Source organism: Ziziphus jujuba, chromosome 5 (assembly GCF_031755915.1).
Source record: "Ziziphus jujuba cultivar Dongzao chromosome 5, ASM3175591v1".
In the NCBI taxonomy this organism is placed as follows: Eukaryota; Viridiplantae; Streptophyta; class Magnoliopsida; order Rosales; family Rhamnaceae; genus Ziziphus; species Ziziphus jujuba.
Window position 1 is genome coordinate 28237365 of NC_083383.1, and position 20096 is coordinate 28257460.

Consider the following 20096-nt stretch of genomic DNA (forward strand, 5'->3'; position numbering starts at 1 on the left):
TAACTATATTTAATACAAGATTTTTGTGATTGACATATTAATAATTACATGAAAAATTATTAAGAAGATATATCTTTTAATAATTACTGTTTACATTTTACATTTCAAAATAAAAACGAGAAATATACTAATAATTTTCAATTATCTAAGAGTTTTATAAATATTACAATAATATTTATGAAATATAATATAATTGTAATAATTGTTTTATCTTAACTAATATACAGTTTATCAAATATATACTTTTTTTTGGACATATTTTTATCAATAACAGTTTATTTATAATCGTTACTGTTTACTATAAATTAAATTGATTAAGAGAAATATAATATCTATTCAATATTTTTGTAATTTTTATAATCAATTTGATAATTGATTGTTCAAATAAGCTAATGCTAAAGATTAAACAAAAAAATTGATTTTTTAAAATAAATTTTCATAATTTTTTGTGAATTTTTATCGATATTCAATACTTTCCGATATTTTTATAGAAATTTTTATATTTTAAACCTACAATACTTCCACTGATATTGAAATTTTAAACCTTGAACCTAATTAATATTTTATTTAAAATGTTTGATGTTCCTTCTCTTGTTGGGTTTTATTTCAAAAAATAATAATAATAATAATAATAAGATGATCATGAAATAAATTTTTTTATTTTTCAATTAAACTTGAGATAAATTAATTTTTTCTTTTCAAAAAAGTTTTATTATTATGTTATCTTCAGTTAGAAGAGCAACACTCAATGGAAATGACAAAGGTTGATGAAGCAATGACACCTCCAACAGCTAAAGAAGAAAATGATGACGATGAAGTAATTGATGCAACGCCAATATCTTATAGCCTACCTGCTGATTCAGTCCTTAATAAAGTGAAGAAGAAGGTGCAATTCTCTAGGTACAATTCTCCATGTGTTAAGCACATCTTTATAATAATTAATTTCAATTGGTTAGTTTGTATGACATGAAATTTTGTTTTTCATTTTTACAATATGTTCCTATTCCTAACATAAAAGGTTGGGTACAGAATTTTCTTTCAAGATAGTTATTTAATACCGTGTGGTATAATATTATACACCCTTAATTTAATCATTAAATTATGTTCTAATAGGATATATTAGCAAGTCTAGCTATGAGACTAAAAGATTAGTTTAGCTAGCATTTTTGTACAAAGATTTGTTGAACCGCTAGGTTAAATTAAAAAAATTGTGCCCCTCTCTCCCCAAAACCATAAAGAGCAATTTTTTTTATTACTAATTATGTTTAGTGACAAATTACAACATGTCTATGCAGTCATGTTGTAAATTATAATTCCACAACTATAGGTCTAAATTATATCCAAGACATAATTTTTATTCTTACCATAAAATGACAATTTTTTACTATTACTATTATTATATAGTTCATTTAACATCATTTGATTTTTCACAAGAAAAAAGTACCATTAACAAGACCAAACTAATAAAAGAATTGACACTTTTACTGCTGAGGTAAAATAATAATAATAATAATAATAAATAAATAAATACATGTGATATCTCATACATGTTTATGGGTATATGCAACATATATATTTATATTTATGCATGTTTGTAGACCATGCAGGTAGCAAAAAATCCCGATCAAGGGAAGAGGAAAAGGCATGCACCTGCGTTTGAAAATGTTGAAGTTGACAAAACTGATGGATTATTGAGACCAGACAACGCATAAGTGGAAAATTTGACAGGGTAATTAATTTTAATTTCTATTTAAACTCACCTAAGTAATTTTATTCAGCATTATTCATTTTATTTATATACTTTTATGTTTAATTTCCTCGAAAAAGTTGTTGTCCTAATCTAGTTTAAAACAGAGTTGATTTTATCAATTAGAATAATCTCTGGTCTTTCATGTTGTTTACTTTTGATTAAATTTCAATCGTAAAATATTATGCCTATTTATCTAAATTAAATTGTCATGACGGGGGATTGTACAGTACTATTACCATAAGACATTGAAAGTGGAGTGCTGCTCTAAGGTTGAGGTAAAAAATTTTGAAGAGGTGTGCTTCCGAAGCGTGAAAAGAAATATGAAGCAAATTTGAGAATCAATAATATGGTGAGTCATTAATTCTATAATACTTAAAAATTATACAATTATTATCAATAAAAATATCTTTGACTTTTTAAGTTTAAAATAATTAAATAAATTCAATCATCTAGAATTTTTGAATTTGATGTGACATATTAATACTTATTAAATATAAACACGTTAAATTATTGAACCATTTATCTTCAACTTATAAAGTTAAGAATATTTTAATTGAAGCTTTATTATTATTTTATATATCCTAGATTGCAATATACATACATACAATTCATCACTTGACCTATATATATAATTTTGTGTTATAATATATATATATATATATATACACACACACACATATGCAGGAAGAAGATAATATGAAACCATCAATACAAACTCCACCAGAGATGTCAACTAAGAGTTTTGATAACATTAACGATTTAGAGGAAGATACATCTTTCTCTTATGACGATGACTGCAATAAATTTGAATCTACTGAAGATTTTCTAAGAGATGCATACAATAACCTCCTCAACAGCTGTCCTCATCTCATGACAAATGATTCAGCACAAGGTAATATGCACATGCACAAACACGTGTGAATATCTATATCTATATATATATATATATATATGTTTGCATGTGCATAGTTAAATAATGCTTGTATATAAACGTACATGACACCTATATCCAAGAATGTGTTTGTAAAATGTGACTATAGCAATGTATATATATATATATATATATAGATATGAGAAAAATATGAAAGAAAAAAAAATTTACTAAAACAAGTTAAAATTATCGTCATTAATTTACAGCGTAAACTTAAAAACGTTGTTTAGCTGACAGTTTTGATAATGTTAACAGATTTAGAAGAAGAAACATCTTCTTCATGCGCCGATGACTGCAATGAATTTGAATCTGTTGAAGACTTTCTTGGAGATGCCTACAATAATTTTCTCAATAGCTGTCTTCATCCTATGCCAAATGTGTCAACACAAGGTTATTACATTTGCACACACAAAAATGCATGTCTAATGCCAAATGTGTCAACACAAGGTAATTACATATGCACACATAAAAATGCATGTCTATATACATATATATATATATATATATATGGTTACATTACATATGCATAGTTACATTATGCATTTATAAAAAGTACATGGAACCTACTTTTAATTTTATTTGTATTGTTTGTTTATATGTTTCCACTTGATTATCACCTATATGCAAGAATGTGTTTGTAAAATGTGGCTATAGCGAGAAGGTAAGAGGGAAAAAAAACAAAAAAGAAAAGAAAAAAAAAAACTACTAATATAAGTTAAAATCATTGTCATTAATTTAGCGTAAACTGATATACTGTTGCTCAGTACAAGCTTAATTTGTACTATTGCAATAATTAAAAGGGGAGTATTTGTGAATTTATCTGTATTTGTTTGCCTTAAAATTACAGAACAGTGGTTTTTATTATTTTTTTATTTTTTATTTTTATGTGTGGAATTTGATTTATGAAGGAAACAATAAGAGGAAAATTTTGGGGTCGAGATTGAAATGGATATTGAAGTTGAGGATAAGATTAAGTTGACAGGAGATAGATTTTCATTATATTTTTATCATCTTAACAATGCATACATGTTAAATGTCTTTGAAAAATTTAATTGTCCTATATTGTTTTTTATTTTTGGAATTTGATATTTGAAAGGAAATGAAAATAGAAGAGTTGAGGTCAAAGTTGAGGAGGATAAGGAGGAGGCTGAGGCAGAGGCTGAAGCGCAGGCTAAAGTTGAGACAACTCCAGAAGAGAAAGCTGGTGAAGAAAAAAGCATTATTGATGTCCCTCCAAAAGATGGTATTCATGCCAAATCCAACTTACAGGAAGAGGATATTTTTGATGATACATTTTTGGATTTGGATATCCCAAAACATTTTTAACTTTTAAACTTTTTAAACAGTTATAAAAGATATTTTACTCCGACCTCTAGTTTTAGCTTTTGTTGGTAACTTGTTTGGAAATTCATGCTGTGACTTAGAAAACAGTGGATTCTTGGGAGTTTTAAGTAAACAAATTATCATCTTTGAATCTTAAAAAATGAACCACATCATATGACTTTGACAATGTATGAAAATCAAAAACCCACTTTTCCGGTATAACGTGAAATTTTTTATTTTTTATTTTTGGTAAATTAATACGAATATAAACACCTAACCGCCCAAACATTATTGTAATATTTCATTTTTATTGGCAGACCTGTCACTTTGTTGATATTGTCTCTAATTTAACCACCGTCGAGTTCATAGGCATAGTTGCGTCTACTTAATTTCATTTATATTAAACGGATCAAATCCTCAGTAAGCTCCCGCTAGACCTGATTGGGATTTGGAATGCTTTGAATTGGGAGTAATCGCTAGTGACTCGTCATGGTAGAGATCAATATGGGATTTTTTTATTCAGAACTTTCCATGAGATCACCCATTCTAATATTGTTTTCATCCGAGCATGCTTAACTTTAGGATAAAAATCATTTGATTTGATTCATCATGGTAGAGATCAGTATGGGATTTTTTTAATCAGAACTTCCCAAGAGACCATTCATCCTAGTATTGTTCTCACCCAAGCAAGCTTAACTTCAAAATTTTTTAGAATCCTGAACCAACCACTCTGAAAAGGCTTCAGTGTTATAAGAATGACTATTATTACATTTGAATAATCTCCTGATTTACACCCGAATAATGTGGGATTGGACAACAAATAGCTTGCCAATGTCTCGTACCTGCCCATACTGGTCATCACAATCCACCCACCTTGGGTCCAACATCCTCACTAGGAAATTTCCAACTTCAAAATTTTTTCAAAAAGAATCCTGAAACCAACCGCTCATTAAAGGCTTTAACGTTATGAGAGTGACTATTATTACATTTGAATTATTTCCTAAGCTACGCCCAGGCATTAGTGGGATTGGACACCAAATAACTTGACAATGCGCCGCACCCGTCCACAGTGGTCATCACAATCCACCCCTTGGAGCCCAATGTTCTCACTAGGACACTTTCGGCCAGGTACCAAACCTGTCATTCTCGATATTGGGCACTCGGATCCCTGGGCGATGTAGGATTGGACAATAAATAGCGTACTAATGCCTCACACTCGTCTTCATTGGTCATCATAATCCACTCCCTTTAGGACCCAACGTCCTCACTAGGACACTCCCAGCTCATCACAATCCATCTCATCTGGAGCCCAACGTCCTCGCTAGGACACTTTCAGCCGAATGCCAGACTTATCACCTTTTGTTGATATTGTCTTAAATTTGTCCATAATTTAACCACTGTATTCGATATAAGAATCTTTTTATTCAAAATTTTCCAGTAGATCATCCATCCTAAAATTGTTCTCCTCAGAACATGCTTAACTTCAAAGTTAAAAAAAAACCTCAATATGATAAGAGTAACTATTATTATATTATAAAAATGACTATTATTATATTTGAATTATTTCCTGATCTACACCTGGACAATATAGAATTAGACACCAAATAACTTGTCAATGCCCCACACTTGTTCACATTGGTTATCATATTTTGCTTCGTTTAAAATCTATATGGTTTTAAAACTAGTAATTGTTTTCCATAAGTAATCTAGTTTGAATATATATTCAAGTAAGACTTTTAAGTAACCCCTCCCAACTTTAGGTCATCAATAGCGAAGTTTCCATGTATGACAACTAACATTCAAGAAATTATATTATTACCCAAAAAAAAAAAAAAAAAAGCATTCAAGAAATTCTATTTACCCGAGAAAACATAAAACATTCAAGGAATCCTGGAATAATCACACGACACAGACACAAGGAGTCTGAAGCATAGGACTTGTACATGTATACTAGTAATATGTACAAAATACAGCAGGAAGCGGTGTTACATGCCACCGCTAAAACTCAAAATCAAAATGGTTAGCACAATAAAACTTGCCTCTACTACTTCCCTTTTTTTTTTTTCTTTTTTCTTTTTTCGGTTGTGGTTGGATGGGAATGTTCACTTAAAGAATAAGTCGGATGTTAGAGAAACATTGGTAATATAAACAAAGGAAAACAGCTTTGCTTCTTTTCTCAAACCCTTTGCACCTTCTCCTCCCCAATGATCCACCTCGTCAACCAACTTGGATCTTCTGCAAGAGATTTGCAAGATGTAGGGATAATCCCCAGATCAGAACCAATTTGATTGTACTCCTGGAGAGCTGCTTCCATTTCTTCTTCAACAACAGGATCATCTACAATATCAATTGTGCCCATCTGAAGAACCTCAGCATAGTGCTTCTCTTTTTCCGTATCATTTTGGAAAGGCTCCATGGCAGGTCCCTGCACATTACAACCTTCATTTACTCCGAATGAAAATAAATTATACAACCAAAGAACCAATATCACCTAGTAAGAAAATTAACCGCTGTCACAGCATGTATTTTTATAAAACAATATGTAGACCCACTACATTGTGGAATTTCTTCTCATATAGTGTATTTACAATGAACACAAGCTAAAGTAATACTTAAAATAGATCACCCATCCCATCCACAAAACATGCAACACTCCTAGGGAAATGAAGGCAGGCAGCTGGTACTTCTTACTAATGCATATGGTGCTAATGTTAACTATCCAACATGGAAAATGAGTACGGAAAAGAATCATAATTAGCTTGGTCCATATGTTCAAGATGGTGAGAAATGAAATGCATATATGTGTTTTCCATTTATATATTACTCATTGGTAGAAACAACTAAAGTATACAATAATCAATTGCCTGACCATTACCAGAAGGGACTTTAATTACCTGGCATAACTCAGCATAGTGCTTATAAATCTCACTGCTTTCATCTTGATCACCAAGTAGTGTTCCACCATACCAACCATTAGCTTCATCTACAGATGTCATTGCAAGGTACCTTCCAGCTCAAAATAAATGTATTAATCAAACTATTAAAAAAACACCATAGGTCCATAGGCATTTTGGACATACAAAAAAGAAGGCTCTTTCGTTCATAATGTATGTGTTTTCTAGTGATACCTGTGGAAGACATCCTCTTCATTTTCTTCACCACCAGATGGAAGCCAATCCAAGTTACATAAACAATCAACTCCTGTCTCATCCCCAGATACTCCATTTGTGATTTCCCCTGTAGCAGCTTTCGGTGCAGAACCACTTTCTTCATACTTTCTCTGACCAAATAGCCAATTTGGACTTCTGAGCTGTATTTCACTGCATGAGTTGCTTGAGTTTAGTTACTGTTATGATTTGCTTAAGCTTCTAAGAAACATAAGACAATTTTATGAAGCATAGTAGCAAATTAGCATCCAACTTGGTCGCAGAAAAAATAAATAAATAAATAAAATGAAAAAAACTAGCATCCAACAAAATCCACATTGTTTTGCTCTAAATCCACCTAAATAGTTAAATTTTCAGAAAAGTAGAACAGAATGCCAAGCCGATAAGTTTATCTAAAGGAACCAAATGGTTATGAAAGTAATTACGCTGCATCAGGTGCCACACCAGTACTTCCTGTACCAAAAGCTGGTCTTTGATCAGGTTCACTGCAAAGCCTTACATTCTTTATTGAACTACATGTTCTCTCAATCAATTTATCAAATGATGTTAACTTCATTCGAAAGAAGTCTTCTCTGCAAGCTGGAATAGGGGCAAGAGTGATTCCAGCCCACCCTTCATGCGTAGCATTATCATTTGAACTGCAAAGTTGAGAAACAAGTATTTTTTGTTAAAAAACATACATAGATTGAGATGTTAAACTCTCGCCCTGCCTCTATATGAATATGCACAAAATGTCTTGTAATTGGAACCAGAAGCTTTTACCACTTTTCAAGAAAAAGGTCTTCTCCAATCCCAGATACATGAAGATAGTAATCAGAATCAAGCTCCCATAGGGCAGGTTTCCCTTCCTGTGGTCGGAAGTAACCCAAAAATCTGGTGAAATCACCATATTTCAACTTTAGAATATATTTTATGAAAAGGGAAGGGAGTAATAAGACAAACAAAGAACAAAGAAATAAATTTCATTATGTAGATTTAGTAACCATGCATGCTACTATAAGAATAGTGGAAGTACTGAACATATCTAGAGATTGCTATTTATGTATCTGTCCTTATCCCTTCCTCAAGGAGACACCAACGGATATAGAAATAAGTCATGAACCTCATACACAAGGCTAAGATAAGAACAATATAATATAATACTAAAATCCACTAGGAACTGTATCAGGGAAGAATAATTACAAATTTATAGCATCTTGCTTTTCACCATCTGTGTAAGTATTACTGTAGTATCGCTTAATAGACTTTATAAATTCTCTAGACTGGGCAGTGGCTTTCCATCTTCCCTGCCTCTCAGGAAATACCTGGCATAAGTGGCAAAAAGATAATTTAGGAAGTGAAAAATGTATTTTTGAAGATATAAGTGTCTTTAGATCAAAGAAAAAATAAAAATGAACATTGAAGCATTTCTTCGCAAAATTTTAAACAAATAAAAATGTAGATTCAAGTAGGAGTATAAGACAGAACAGTACATACAGTGTTATGAGCTGCAGAGCCACCATATTGCTGTGCAAGAGCATCCCCCATGCTTTGGTACATATCCATAAGAGCAGCAGCAATGCTACTATCAGGATCCACCTTGGGCACATCTGTTAAACCCATTGCATGGAGTTGGCGGCCTAAAGCTGCAAGGCCATAAGCATACTGGGCAACATTTGTACGATCCAAGCAATCAATGCAGTTAGTTCGCAGAACCCCACTCTGATATCGTGGTGCTTCACCACTAAAATTATCATTTCTGTTAACATCAGTCAGTCTCTCTCTATTGACTGCTGAATTTAGGGTTTCATTGGCACTCCCAAATCTTGCAACCTCCCCAGAATTAGCTGTCAGATCTCTTAATGAAGGATCCCTGCATGAAATGTAAAGTATGAAAAGTACATGTTAGGACAACATCAATTCCAAAGCTAAGATATTAGGATTGAAAATCAAGCTAACATAATAGACACTTTAACACTCACCCTCATGTCTAGACCCTTCTCAAAACAAGACAAAAAATTGAACTTTACACAGCAAAATAAAATTAATAAGAGTGGTTAGCAAGTTTTGAAAGCAAGACCAATTAAACTAGGCTTTGATACCATGTTAAGTTATCATCAATTCCAAAATTCGTAAAGCAGGCCCAACACTTTGTAAATTAAGCTAATGCAACAGACAATTAAAGATACAAATTTAAAAAAAGATTTTAACAGTCTAATCTAGCGTAGTTTAGTAAGTAATGAAATGATTATTTGAAAAAATGTCAGTAACAAGCGACATGTTTATTTCAAAATAAACCTCCATGCAGAGCCCCCAACATATCTACTAGGTACCTTGACTGTAAACCATACCAGGTTTCATATACTATGCTTCACCTACATATATCCACATAAGAAGAATGCCACCACGAGCAGTTTTCCCCACGGCAATTTCACAGATAGACAAACATGTATGAAAAACTTTTGGCAACAGTAAATTCGGAATAAACAAAAAGACACACCTTACCTACAAGATAAAGCAAAATTATTGCTACTATATGGGTTTCAACTTCGAAGGAATTTAAGATATCCCTTTTTTATCGCTTGGATTAAGTTGGAAGGCTGCCTTATAATCGGTTCAAGGATATTTATGTTTCAGTTTTTCTTAAGAAGTTTTCTCATCCTTTCAAGATGTATTTCATTTACTTTATTAAAGTTATCCTTAAGAGGGAGAAGAGGGAGGAGGAGGAGGAGAGAGAGGGGGGGGTGAATAGTACACAAACATGCGCATGTATCTGCAATTAAAGATATTTAGATAGGCTTTTTTTCCCCCTAAAAAGTAACTGATTATGCCTTACATTACATCCTCAAACATATGGAAGCATTTAGACAAGAAATGACATGTTCAATGTATATAACCAATCAAACAACACTAATCTAGAAATTCCTGCAAAAGCTTAAAAGGATAAGCATCGGTAACTCAAAAGTAGATGCATACCTCCCAGTGCTTGTTCGACTTAATTGATTGGCTCTTCGTTTAACAATGTTAGGTTTACCACTGTAGTAAAAACCAGTCAAATCAAGTGCTTGAGTTGCCACACCACCCAAAACTGCTAAAACGTTGGCAGACTTGCTTTGAAGACAGCAGAGTTATGAAACAGTTAGGTCAAATTTCGATACACACGAACATACTTATACATGAAAACACACACACAGAGTGAATAAATTACATATCCTGTCTTATTGAGTATTTAAAAAAAAATAGAGGGCTCTATCATCAAAAGCAAAATGCCTGGTTACCTTTTTGCGAACTTGTGGAAGTCCCAATGAATAAATTTAAGATGATTTTCTTCTGAAAGAATTTGATTCAGATATCCAACTGCGTTTGCAAACTCACGCCTTAGCATCATTTCTCGAGGCCTTTTTTCAACAGTCTGCATTTTCACAATTTTATGAGATAGAAGAAACAAATTCTTAAATTACTATCAAATCCCCAAAATCTAAGGAGTTGGGAAGTAATCCAAACCACATATGTAAATCTAGTACAGCACACACCCTCAGCAGTTTTCCCAAACATCTAAGCAAGCATTTTTCTTGGAACTTTTAGTACATTCTCTATTATAAGAATGTAGCACTAACAATTTTGTTGTAATCAGTTTTTAACTTGAATAATCAATTTTTACCAGTATAATTTGACAGATTTACTTCAAAAAAAAAATTGTTATTGAAACCTCTTTTTCTCTGTGTAAAGCAATTTTTCAAAAACAAATGATCTCCAAAGGTGCCTTAGAAGTTTCAAACAAATTAAGATCTAATTATGTTGTCATAGAGATTACAGATATTGATCTAACAAGCCACAATCACAAGTTTCCAAATATCGATGAGCAACATAAGAAGCACATGTATCCACTCTCTCTTTCCCAAGCTGAAAAGTAAAGCCATGAGTTATTTAATAAGTAAACCTTTTTCTAGATGTATAATTTTGCATACGCATTTAAGCCACTTCTTACAAGCTATTTCTAATGTATATAGCATTGAAAAATGTAATTTCTTATTTATCACATGCAATGAAAATGCACAGTACCAGTAAGTAAATTTAAATCATGTTCATATTGCTAGCAGCACTATAAATGCCATTTAAATCATGTTCATATTGCTAGCAGCACTAAAATGCCTTCAAGAAAAGACCTTGATCAAATTGAGCACAATAATTGGATTTCCATATCTATTCGCAAGGTCTTCAAAATGCAATTTGGTTGCCTGATATGTAGGATCATATCTCTGTACTGAAGTCAAAAAGGAAAACATGTGACAGAAGATAAATTTAAATGAAGCCTAGGATAGTGCATAAAGGATTCAATATGAGAATATTCTCACAGATAATATCAGGTTTTGGACTAAATCGCGAAGCTTCTTGAGACCAGAAGAGGGGAATTGAACCACGCATCTGCACGATGGAACTCATCTTTCCTTTGCATGACCCAGCTTCTTCATCAAGGACAATCTGCTCCGTCTCCACATCATTTGCAACCCTGCCTCGATCATTGACCCCCCTTTTCAAGTAACTGCAATCCATAAAAGACAAAAGACATAATAAAACCAATAACAAGCAATCTTTTCAACAAATCTCTCACAATATTACTAAGGTTCATAAATTAAATATGCAGACACAAAAAATGTAGCTAGATTAAACTCCATATTCACCAGCAGCAAATCTCATGAATCAAACCTAATACAAATACAAGCAAAGATTCTATTTATTATATTCATTCTTTATATTTACAGTCATACAATATTTTGATACAATCTAAGGCAACCACATCAAACAAATCTCTAACCACTAATTTCAATATGTGACATACAATAAAAAATCTAAATTTAAGTGAAATAGTCCAGGGTGCTTCTTTACAAAATATTATTAAAATAGCAAGCTCACCATATCTCGTAGAATATTAATCCATGCATAACATTTGCAAAGAAAAAAATAAAGAAATTTGCAAAAAAAAAAATGAAGAAATAAAACATCAGAAAGGACCTATTTAGACACTGACTTTAATTGGTTTAAATGATCAAAAGCTGCACTAAAACAAAAATATAACAGAATTAAATTCCATTTCCAATCTGAAGGGAACAATAATCAAACATTAATAAAATTTTCCCCACCTACCTGATACTTGATTACTGCTATCCAAACCAAACTATAAAGAACTACAAAAATTTCAAACAAATGGATAGTTTCCCAAAAAACATATTACTTTAATAAAACATACACGCAATATTGGCTTTGTTGTGGATAATATAGTTGAAAAGAAATCAAAAGCATTTTGAGTATAAAGTTAAGAGGTGGTGAAATTAAGGGATTATATTGCATTTCATGCTTTAAGGGAATGTACTTAAAAAGAGATTAAAGGACATTTCAGTTCCTTTGATTCTCTTGAGTTGGAAGGATGTAATTTAGTTTCAATAACTTAGTTATTTACAATGTATGCAAGGATTCATAATTCTCTTTAAGAATTCCATATGGATATAAAAATTCGACAGTGGCAGGGAAGGACAGAGAATAGATTAAAAGAAGATGTGAATTCAAATAAAAATAGTACGGGTCACTACGTGTAACTTTGGGGCCAACAAGAGTTTGTTTGTGTATCACCACTCACCACAAGTACGACTGACAGGATAAGAATTGTAGATAAAGAAAAAAATAAAATGAACAAATGATTAAAAAAAAAAAAAAAGAAAAAAAAAAAAAGAGAGAAGCAGACGTTTTCTTGACCATTACCAAGAGAGAGTAGATGAGATAAAAAATCAGAAGTCATTTGAGAAAAATATAAAAATGGAGAAACAAATCTTCTGCTATAATCCTTCACAAAAGGATTGCATTAAGAAACAATCCAATGTGCAGAAAAAACAAAAAGAAGCTAACCTGGTCTGTTGCTCGTCTTCCTTTGGTCCTTCCCTGAACAAACCACAAGAAGTAATCGCTTTGTGGGGAAACTAAACATAAATCGTTTATGGTCTCCAAAACATTTGTTCATCAAATATGAACACAATTGCACATTACGCATATTAATTTATAAAACTATGAGGAAGGGATATTTTAAGCAGTGATTAAGAAGTTCTCGCTTCTGGAAACACTTGTATCTGAACATCCAAGAAATTGCACATCAATTCAAATTGGCACTCATTGCACTTTCACCTAAATCATTCCATGAAGTACATTACGAATTAAAGTGTCAATGCCCTTAAAAATCTATAGCTACCAAAATAAGATGGAAAGTCCAATACCGACTAACAATAGAAGTACTTAACAATTTACAAGCAATCCTGGAAGACTTTTGTGTGACCATTTCACAAACCATGTCGAAATTGGCATCTCTATTGCCCCCTCAACTAACAAAATTGTATCAGCTATGGTAACATAATTCAAAAACCAACGCACTTAAATCTCCACAGCCACCAAAACTTAATAGAAGAGAATGGAAGACCAATATGATAGAGAATGAAAGTAGAAAAACAAATATCACCAGCCACCTAGAAGATTATTATCTAGCTATTTCATAAACCAATTAACTAAGATCAAATCGGCATTTATCGCCCTCAATCACCAACATACTTGTATCAAGTATGTAACATCAAAATTCCAAAGACCAAGGTGCTTAGAAATCTCTATAGCCACCACCACTTATTAGATGAAGAAACTGGAAAGACCATAAATAGATTTATATGTACCAGCCACCCAGGTGATTATATTGTCAGATATTATCAATACAACCATATAAAGCAGATACCCTCTCTACAAGTCCCTTAATTTTACATTACTAAAGGAACCTCGTTAAACTATAAAAATTGAAAAAATGAGATTAGAAAGGTCTTTTAATATTTTTCTATCACTTGAACTATCATTCTCTCAGCACCAATCCACATTTCAATTGAAACGAAAAATGATTGGTATAAGTAAGTGTTACATATCATAACGAAAACATGATATAACAACTAATACTGCAGATTCAGAGTTGTACAGAGGATAGATGAGAACAAAACACATTGACTTCTTCATTTAGTCAGCATACACAAATGATGAACATGCAAGGTACAGAGAGACACACATGCACACACAGATCACTTAAAAAATCTGTATAAAAAACATAACATAATTTTATATTAAAAGTATAACATACCGTGTCCCTGCAAAATGCCGAGAGCGTCTAGACACCAGAGAAACACTGAAGTCCCTCCCATATATTGATAATCTAGTCTGTCATCATCAAGGAAATAAAATGTTCAACTGAAGAAAATATTTTACTTAATTAAAACACATTACATAAACATGCAGACTATGCAGTCAAATGCAATAGAAATGTTCTTACCAGTAGAGCACACTCAGAAATACAAATGCCAGTGCATAATCGATAGGACTTTTTTTTTTTTTTTTTTTTAACAGCTAAAAGAACTTCCAAGAGAAATGGCATATTACAAAGCGCTTAGTAAGAAAATAAGTGTTTTCCTGAAGAAGCTCCTGATCTATTAGGTGAATAAGTGTTTTCCTGAAGAAGCTCCTGATCTATTAGGTGAAGTGCTATCAGAAGCACACTTAACTACTTTTCCTCTGAAGTGCTTTAACAAAAGTGCTACAACTGAAATGCACTAAAACATAGAAGCCACTAATCTAAGAAAAAAGACAGGATTTTGCATATAAAACTAAATCAATGACATATTTATCATATTCAAGTCATCAGATACAATGAGAATCAACAGAAGAGAAGAAATTGCTTACCTGCTTAAAATGTCCGTGCACTAATGCTATAGTCCAAATAGTGTTATTGCATCTTGATCGAATTGCTTGCGTTAGATATGCATTCCATACAAATATATTATCATACGGCATCCTTTCTTTACCCATTGACAACACATTCTTTTGCAAACTTTGCATTATTGGATATGTGTAACTATAGAAAAAATCTTTAGTCAAATCAACACTCGATAGGAGCTTCTTGTACCTACAGGTGAGGGAAAATAAACATTAAGCTAGAAATGCTATAAAAGTTTAATGTAGTAGCGATGGGAACAAGGTATGCAGATATGGAACTGCAGAAAAACATCCAAATATACCGTTTTCCTAGTCTGAATTTGTTCTTATTTCTTCTCAAATCAAGGAAAGGAAAATAAATTAATATTGAGGAGTTTGTTGTCCATCCAGACAATCAAAGTCACTTCCTAAGGGGGTAAGGACCCAAATTTCTAGTGTGTGTGTATATATAATGCTATATATCGTGTGTGTCTATATATATATATATATAAAATTCATATCCAAAGCAGTAATGTTGCTAAAATGGCATCTATATCTATAGAAAGGTATAATCTTCCACCAGAAGTTTTCATGGAAAATAAATGTTGCTAATTCCCATTAACCAACCAAAAGAATCCTGAACACAAATGAAGGCGCACCTTCAGTTAGAAATTGGCAAATTGCAATTGTACGTCCATGTATTCTTGACAGAAAATTTGATCGAAATCAGGAACAACAGTTTGTTTTTTAATAATATATAGGTTAACTTATTCTTGATTTGGGCACCTAACAGGAATAGTTGAACTCCCTAAGTAAAAATTCTCTCCTTGCAATTTGAATATAGGAATGCATGATAGGGAGAGATATAATTGGGTTAATTACTAAAAAAGTAGCTCAAGAGGCCCCCAACACCTATTCATCTCCCCCCCCCCCCAAAAAAAAAAAAATCTATTAATATTAAAGCCAAGGAGATAAACTGTTGGCAAAAATGGGTGCGACATAGGGATTTCTCAAAACATTTTTCTTTTAGCATTCTTGTTATCTAACCTCCCGTACTCATTATGAATGCAACTTAACAATAGTTACATATCTGAACGGCAGGTAAATACGCAGAGAACCATTTTGTGCACATTCTAATCATGTCTTTTAAAAAGCTGTTGCAAGAACATATTACCGGAAAATGAAATTAACCATCAGGGTGTTGGAAAAAAAAAAAAATTTGCAATAATATGCATTTATCCTAATCAATTAAATTGATGGAAATACACATAGAACCATTCGACAAAACCCAATTGCATGGAGATGACAGACATAGAGAACTAAGTACCGTAGCTCAGTCTTAGAATGGGCAACATCACTTTGAATGGAGACATGAGGGATGGGAATCAACTGGGTCTCATCTATAGCATAAACTGCATGACCACATAGGCTTCCAATTTGCCGGCGTTTGGTAACCAGAATCAAATAATACGATTCAAGAAACTTAATGCAACCTAATAAAAAAAAATAAAAATAAAAAACAAAAACAAAAGAACAGAAATTTTTTTTTTTAATACATGTAAACCAGCATGAGAAAGAAATTTTGAAAAATTTGGAATTTTATAAATAAAACCCTAACCCGCAATGCCATGGACCTTGGCGACGAAGTTTAAGCCTCCGGTGGAACGATTTCCCTCCAAGATACGTTGAAGCAGGTTCTTTATCTCCTGAGGCGAGTACACAACAGGGTCTTCGCTGAGATTGAGATCGGACGGCTCCGAGCGATCGATCTTCAAAACCCGGAACCATTTCTTGTTCCGATCACTCCCAATCAGGTAGAACCTCTGCCAAAAACGAACCCCAAAACTATCAAACTATTCCAAATAAACATTCAAAAAAAAAAAAAAACCCTAAGAATTAAATTTAAAAAAAAAAAAAAACTATTGGGAGGGTGTTTTATTCTGTTAGTTTTTTCCGTACCGCTCTGGTCTCGTAGAGCTTGAATTTCTCGAGGGAATAGGAAGAGGGATCAATCTCGGGGTCGTTGGAAGGGTGGACTTTGGCGGAGGAGGAGGAGGAGGAGGAGGAGGTATGCAAATTGGGTTTCGAATTCTCTGTGGATTTCGCCATTTGCAGTTTCTGAATTTTTATTTATTTTTTTTAGTGAATTTTCTACATCTATAAATTCTCGAACTTTTTTTCTTTTCTTTTTTTGGGAGAAGAAATTCAAAATAAAAAAGATGGAACGCAACGGAATTGGAATCTATAGGTTTTTAGGTTTGGAAACTCTTTAACATGTTTTTAGTCACTGGTTTCGAAGCATTCACCAAAAAAAAAAACAAAGAAATTACTGGTTGTGAAGCTGAGTTAACTGATTTATTTTTTTATTAATTGGCTGAGTAACTCAGTTGTTAATAGATAAATAATTAAAATAATTAAGTATTTCATTATTGAAAAAAAATAATAATAATAAAAACTAAAATATTCTTGTAAATGGTTTATAATTTTAATAAAATAAAAAAGAAATTAGAAATACCCATTCTCATTATAGGTTTTAAAAATGTAGTGACTTTTTATTTGCAGTTATTCTCTAATTTAAATTGAAATATAATATTCTATTTATAATTTACATTTAATTTTGATTAACAATAATTACTACTTTAATGTACAAACTTTTTTTCTTCATTTTTTTCTTTATATTGGAGGTGATATAAAGTAAAGCAATGTAATTTCAGAAAACTATCGTTTTATCATTGAATTATTCCTAAAAATGTGTACCAACTTTTTTCATACAAACTAAGCGATGAATATCACAACCAATATGGAAAAAAATGTATATATATTCTAATATCAAGTAAGCTTTCATGAATGAAATTTTCTCTCCCTCTAAAAGCAATGGATCCAAATGGGTACCCATTTTTTATGCATAGTGACCGTGTAAGGTAATGATAAAAGACATGGAGCCCACCACACAAGAATTTGTGAGGGTGAGGTGGGTTTCTCGTTATCCAAAACTACTTGGGTGTTTGGCTCAAGAGAAAAAAACCAGCTTCTTTTTCCTTTTTTTTTTTTTTTTTTTTTTTTTGCCTCTTCATAGCAAAATACAGAGTCAGGAAAAATGGCCAGCCGGCTCACGCTCTCTTTACCAACTCTTTCTCATACCCAATTTCCATGCATACTGAAAAACAGCACAGACCAAAGACACAAAACAACCCAAGCTTTTGCTGCAAAACCTGGTGGATTCTCACTCAACTCTGTAGGCTTCCTCTCTCTTTTTTAATTTTTATCATTAATTTATCAATCTTTTTTTTTTTTTTTTTTTTGAAATATTGCTTTGGCATATCGGCCAAATTGTTCTAATCCACAGTCAAGCTAATTATAAGGATATGCACCCTCTAAATATTCAATAAATCACTCTCTACACAATTCCTTGATACAAATATTTCATTTTCAACAGTCAAATTTGTAATTTTTTTATTTTTATTTTTCTTTTTCTTCCACATCCTCATATCATTGTGCAGATCCTGAACTCATGTAAAAACTGTGGAGGCAAAGGTGCAATTGAGTGCCCAGGATGTAAGGTGCTTTAATTTTCCATTTCACTGTCTTCAATTAGTGCCTAATTTTTTTTCCTTTTCAGAACAATATTTCTGTTAGAATTTGACGAAATTGACTATACTAAGATACACAATATATAGGATATCTAACATCTGACTCTGAAACACATTTTAATAAAACTTTTATACAACAATGATTTTCTTAATTTAAAAATTAAACAATAAATTCTCCATAATACTCTGACCAATATATGCCTGTGTTATAATACCAGGGAACAGGAAAAAATAAGAAGAATGGAAACATATTTGAGCGGTGGAAGTAAGTCTTTATTTCCTCTTTTGGTTAATCACCTTTTTTTTTCTGTGAATTTATCAGCATATACTTATAATATCTTAAAAACTTTATGGAATAATATAATTCTGATGTAGTTGTATTTAGATGTTTTGATTGCCAAGGATTTGGATTGAAGAGTTGCCCCAGCTGTGGAAAAGGAGGGCTAACACCTGAGCAAAGAGGAGAAAGATGAAAAAATAATAATAATAAATAAATAAATATATATATATATATATATATATATATATATATATATGCTTCCTTATACAAAAGGTAATTATAATCAATAGTTGTTGGTTTGTGATTAAAGCTGGACAATGGAATTTCTTCAGCAGCCATTATTTGATATCAAAGCCCTGTATACCTGTTTCTGTAGTGAAGTTTCCTTTTTCTTTTTTTTTTCTTTTTTTTCAGTTTATTATCTTTTAAGGGGTATATTCAATTTAGAGTTTAAATAATTTTAAAATTATTTAAAAATTTAAAGGTATTCAATTTAAATTTTAGAAAAATCTATACAAGTCAAATGATATAAATTCAAATTTTAATTGATTTTATAAAAATCTATTAAAATTCAGGTTTATTCAATTAGAACTTTATAGAATTTTTTTAAAATCTATAATTATTTATAAAATTATTGATTTTAAAAGATTTTAAAAAATAATGGATTTTAATAGATTTAAAAAAATTTTAAAAGTAAAATTATAAAAAAAATTATCAATATAAAATTAATTCTAAAAATTTTATTGGATTCTTATAAATTTTTTATAGAATCTATGCAATTTTATAACAACCTATTAAATTCTTTAAAATCTAGAATTCATTTTAAATCTATAATTTACTTTAAAAACGAAATTTATAAACATTTTTAGTGACTTTTTTTAAAAGTATGTCGATAAAAACCTAAACAATAGCCGATTTTTTTTGGAAAAACATTGACTTTCCTCTATTTTGGAGATGGTTTTTCAAAAAACCGTTGTCTTTTCTCCTTCTTTTTTTTTTTTTTTTTTTTTTGGTTCATTATCAAGAGCAGTTGTGAATTTAATTAAGATTTCCTAAGCAGCTTTAGAAGTAGTTGCATCTATTACTTACACCTCTATATAAGATGCAAGGCCATTGCATCTTTTTTCCTCTTCTCTTTTTGATCTTGTGCTTTCAGGAGCAAACCATATCCTTTCAGCTTACCCTAATTCCACTATCTCTCATAAATCGAAAGCTACAAGTATGGTTTCAATTGGGATGCTCTAACATATAGGAAATATCTATAATATCAAGGATTGGTACAGTGATAGAGGAGATGTGAAATTGGTTTTAC

The 20096-nt window shown here is 31.6% G+C and overlaps 2 protein-coding genes across 4 annotated transcripts; one reads left to right on the forward strand and one right to left on the reverse strand.

The window, feature by feature from the left end:
* Positions 1 to 5836: 5836 nt before the first annotated feature.
* On the reverse strand, positions 5837 to 17235 carry LOC125422889 (phosphatidylinositol-3-phosphatase SAC1). Of its 2 annotated transcripts, XM_048475333.2 has the most exons (17): positions 16874 to 17235; positions 16533 to 16737; positions 16242 to 16407; positions 14903 to 15125; positions 14307 to 14383; positions 13052 to 13084; positions 11506 to 11693; positions 11317 to 11414; positions 10429 to 10562; positions 10127 to 10261; positions 8648 to 9023; positions 8354 to 8475; positions 7934 to 8044; positions 7597 to 7809; positions 7133 to 7324; positions 6899 to 7010; positions 5837 to 6429 (listed from the first exon to the last, which is right to left on the reverse strand). In XM_048475333.2, the coding sequence occupies exons 1-17, from the start codon at positions 17021 to 17023 to the stop codon at positions 6181 to 6183; spliced, it is 2784 nt and encodes a 927-aa protein (XP_048331290.2). In that variant the 5' UTR covers positions 17024 to 17235; the 3' UTR covers positions 5837 to 6180. The 2 variants fall into 2 exon arrangements, with proteins under 2 accessions (XP_048331290.2, XP_048331291.2); XM_048475334.2 differs by lacking the exon at positions 13052 to 13084 and having other exon boundaries at positions 16874 to 17234.
* Positions 17236 to 17935: 700 nt separating this feature from the next.
* On the forward strand, positions 17936 to 19164 carry LOC112489845 (protein PHOTOSYSTEM I ASSEMBLY 2, chloroplastic). 2 transcript variants are annotated; one of them, XM_048476054.2, is made up of 4 exons: positions 17936 to 18149; positions 18415 to 18474; positions 18723 to 18769; positions 18880 to 19164. In XM_048476054.2, exons 1-4 carry the CDS (start codon positions 18012 to 18014, stop codon positions 18887 to 18889), a joined length of 255 nt encoding a protein of 84 aa, XP_048332011.1. In that variant the 5' UTR covers positions 17936 to 18011; the 3' UTR covers positions 18890 to 19164. The 2 variants fall into 2 exon arrangements, with proteins under 2 accessions (XP_048332011.1, XP_048332010.1); XM_048476053.2 differs by having other exon boundaries at positions 17939 to 18149; positions 18890 to 19164.
* The last annotated feature ends 932 nt before the right edge of the window (positions 19165 to 20096 follow it).

Excerpts from the sequence above, each read along its gene's own strand:
- LOC125422889 (XM_048475333.2), bottom strand. The coding sequence starts at position 17,023 with ATGGCGAAATCCACAGAGAATTCGAAACCCAATTTGCATACCTCCTCC. Across the intron at positions 8,476-8,647 it reads GCTCTGCAGCTCATAACACT|GTATTTCCTGAGAGGCAGGG; the intron begins GTATGTACTGTT and ends CACTTATGCCAG. Across the intron at positions 7,011-7,132 it reads GAAGAGGATGTCTTCCACAG|GTACCTTGCAATGACATCTG; the intron begins GTATCACTAGAA and ends TTGAGCTGGAAG.
- LOC112489845 (XM_048476053.2), top strand. The coding sequence starts at position 18,012 with ATGGCCAGCCGGCTCACGCTCTCTTTACCAACTCTTTCTCATACCCAA. Across the intron at positions 18,475-18,722 it reads TTGAGTGCCCAGGATGTAAG|GGAACAGGAAAAAATAAGAA; the intron begins GTGCTTTAATTT and ends TTATAATACCAG. Across the intron at positions 18,770-18,889 it reads AACATATTTGAGCGGTGGAA|ATGTTTTGATTGCCAAGGAT; the intron begins GTAAGTCTTTAT and ends AGTTGTATTTAG.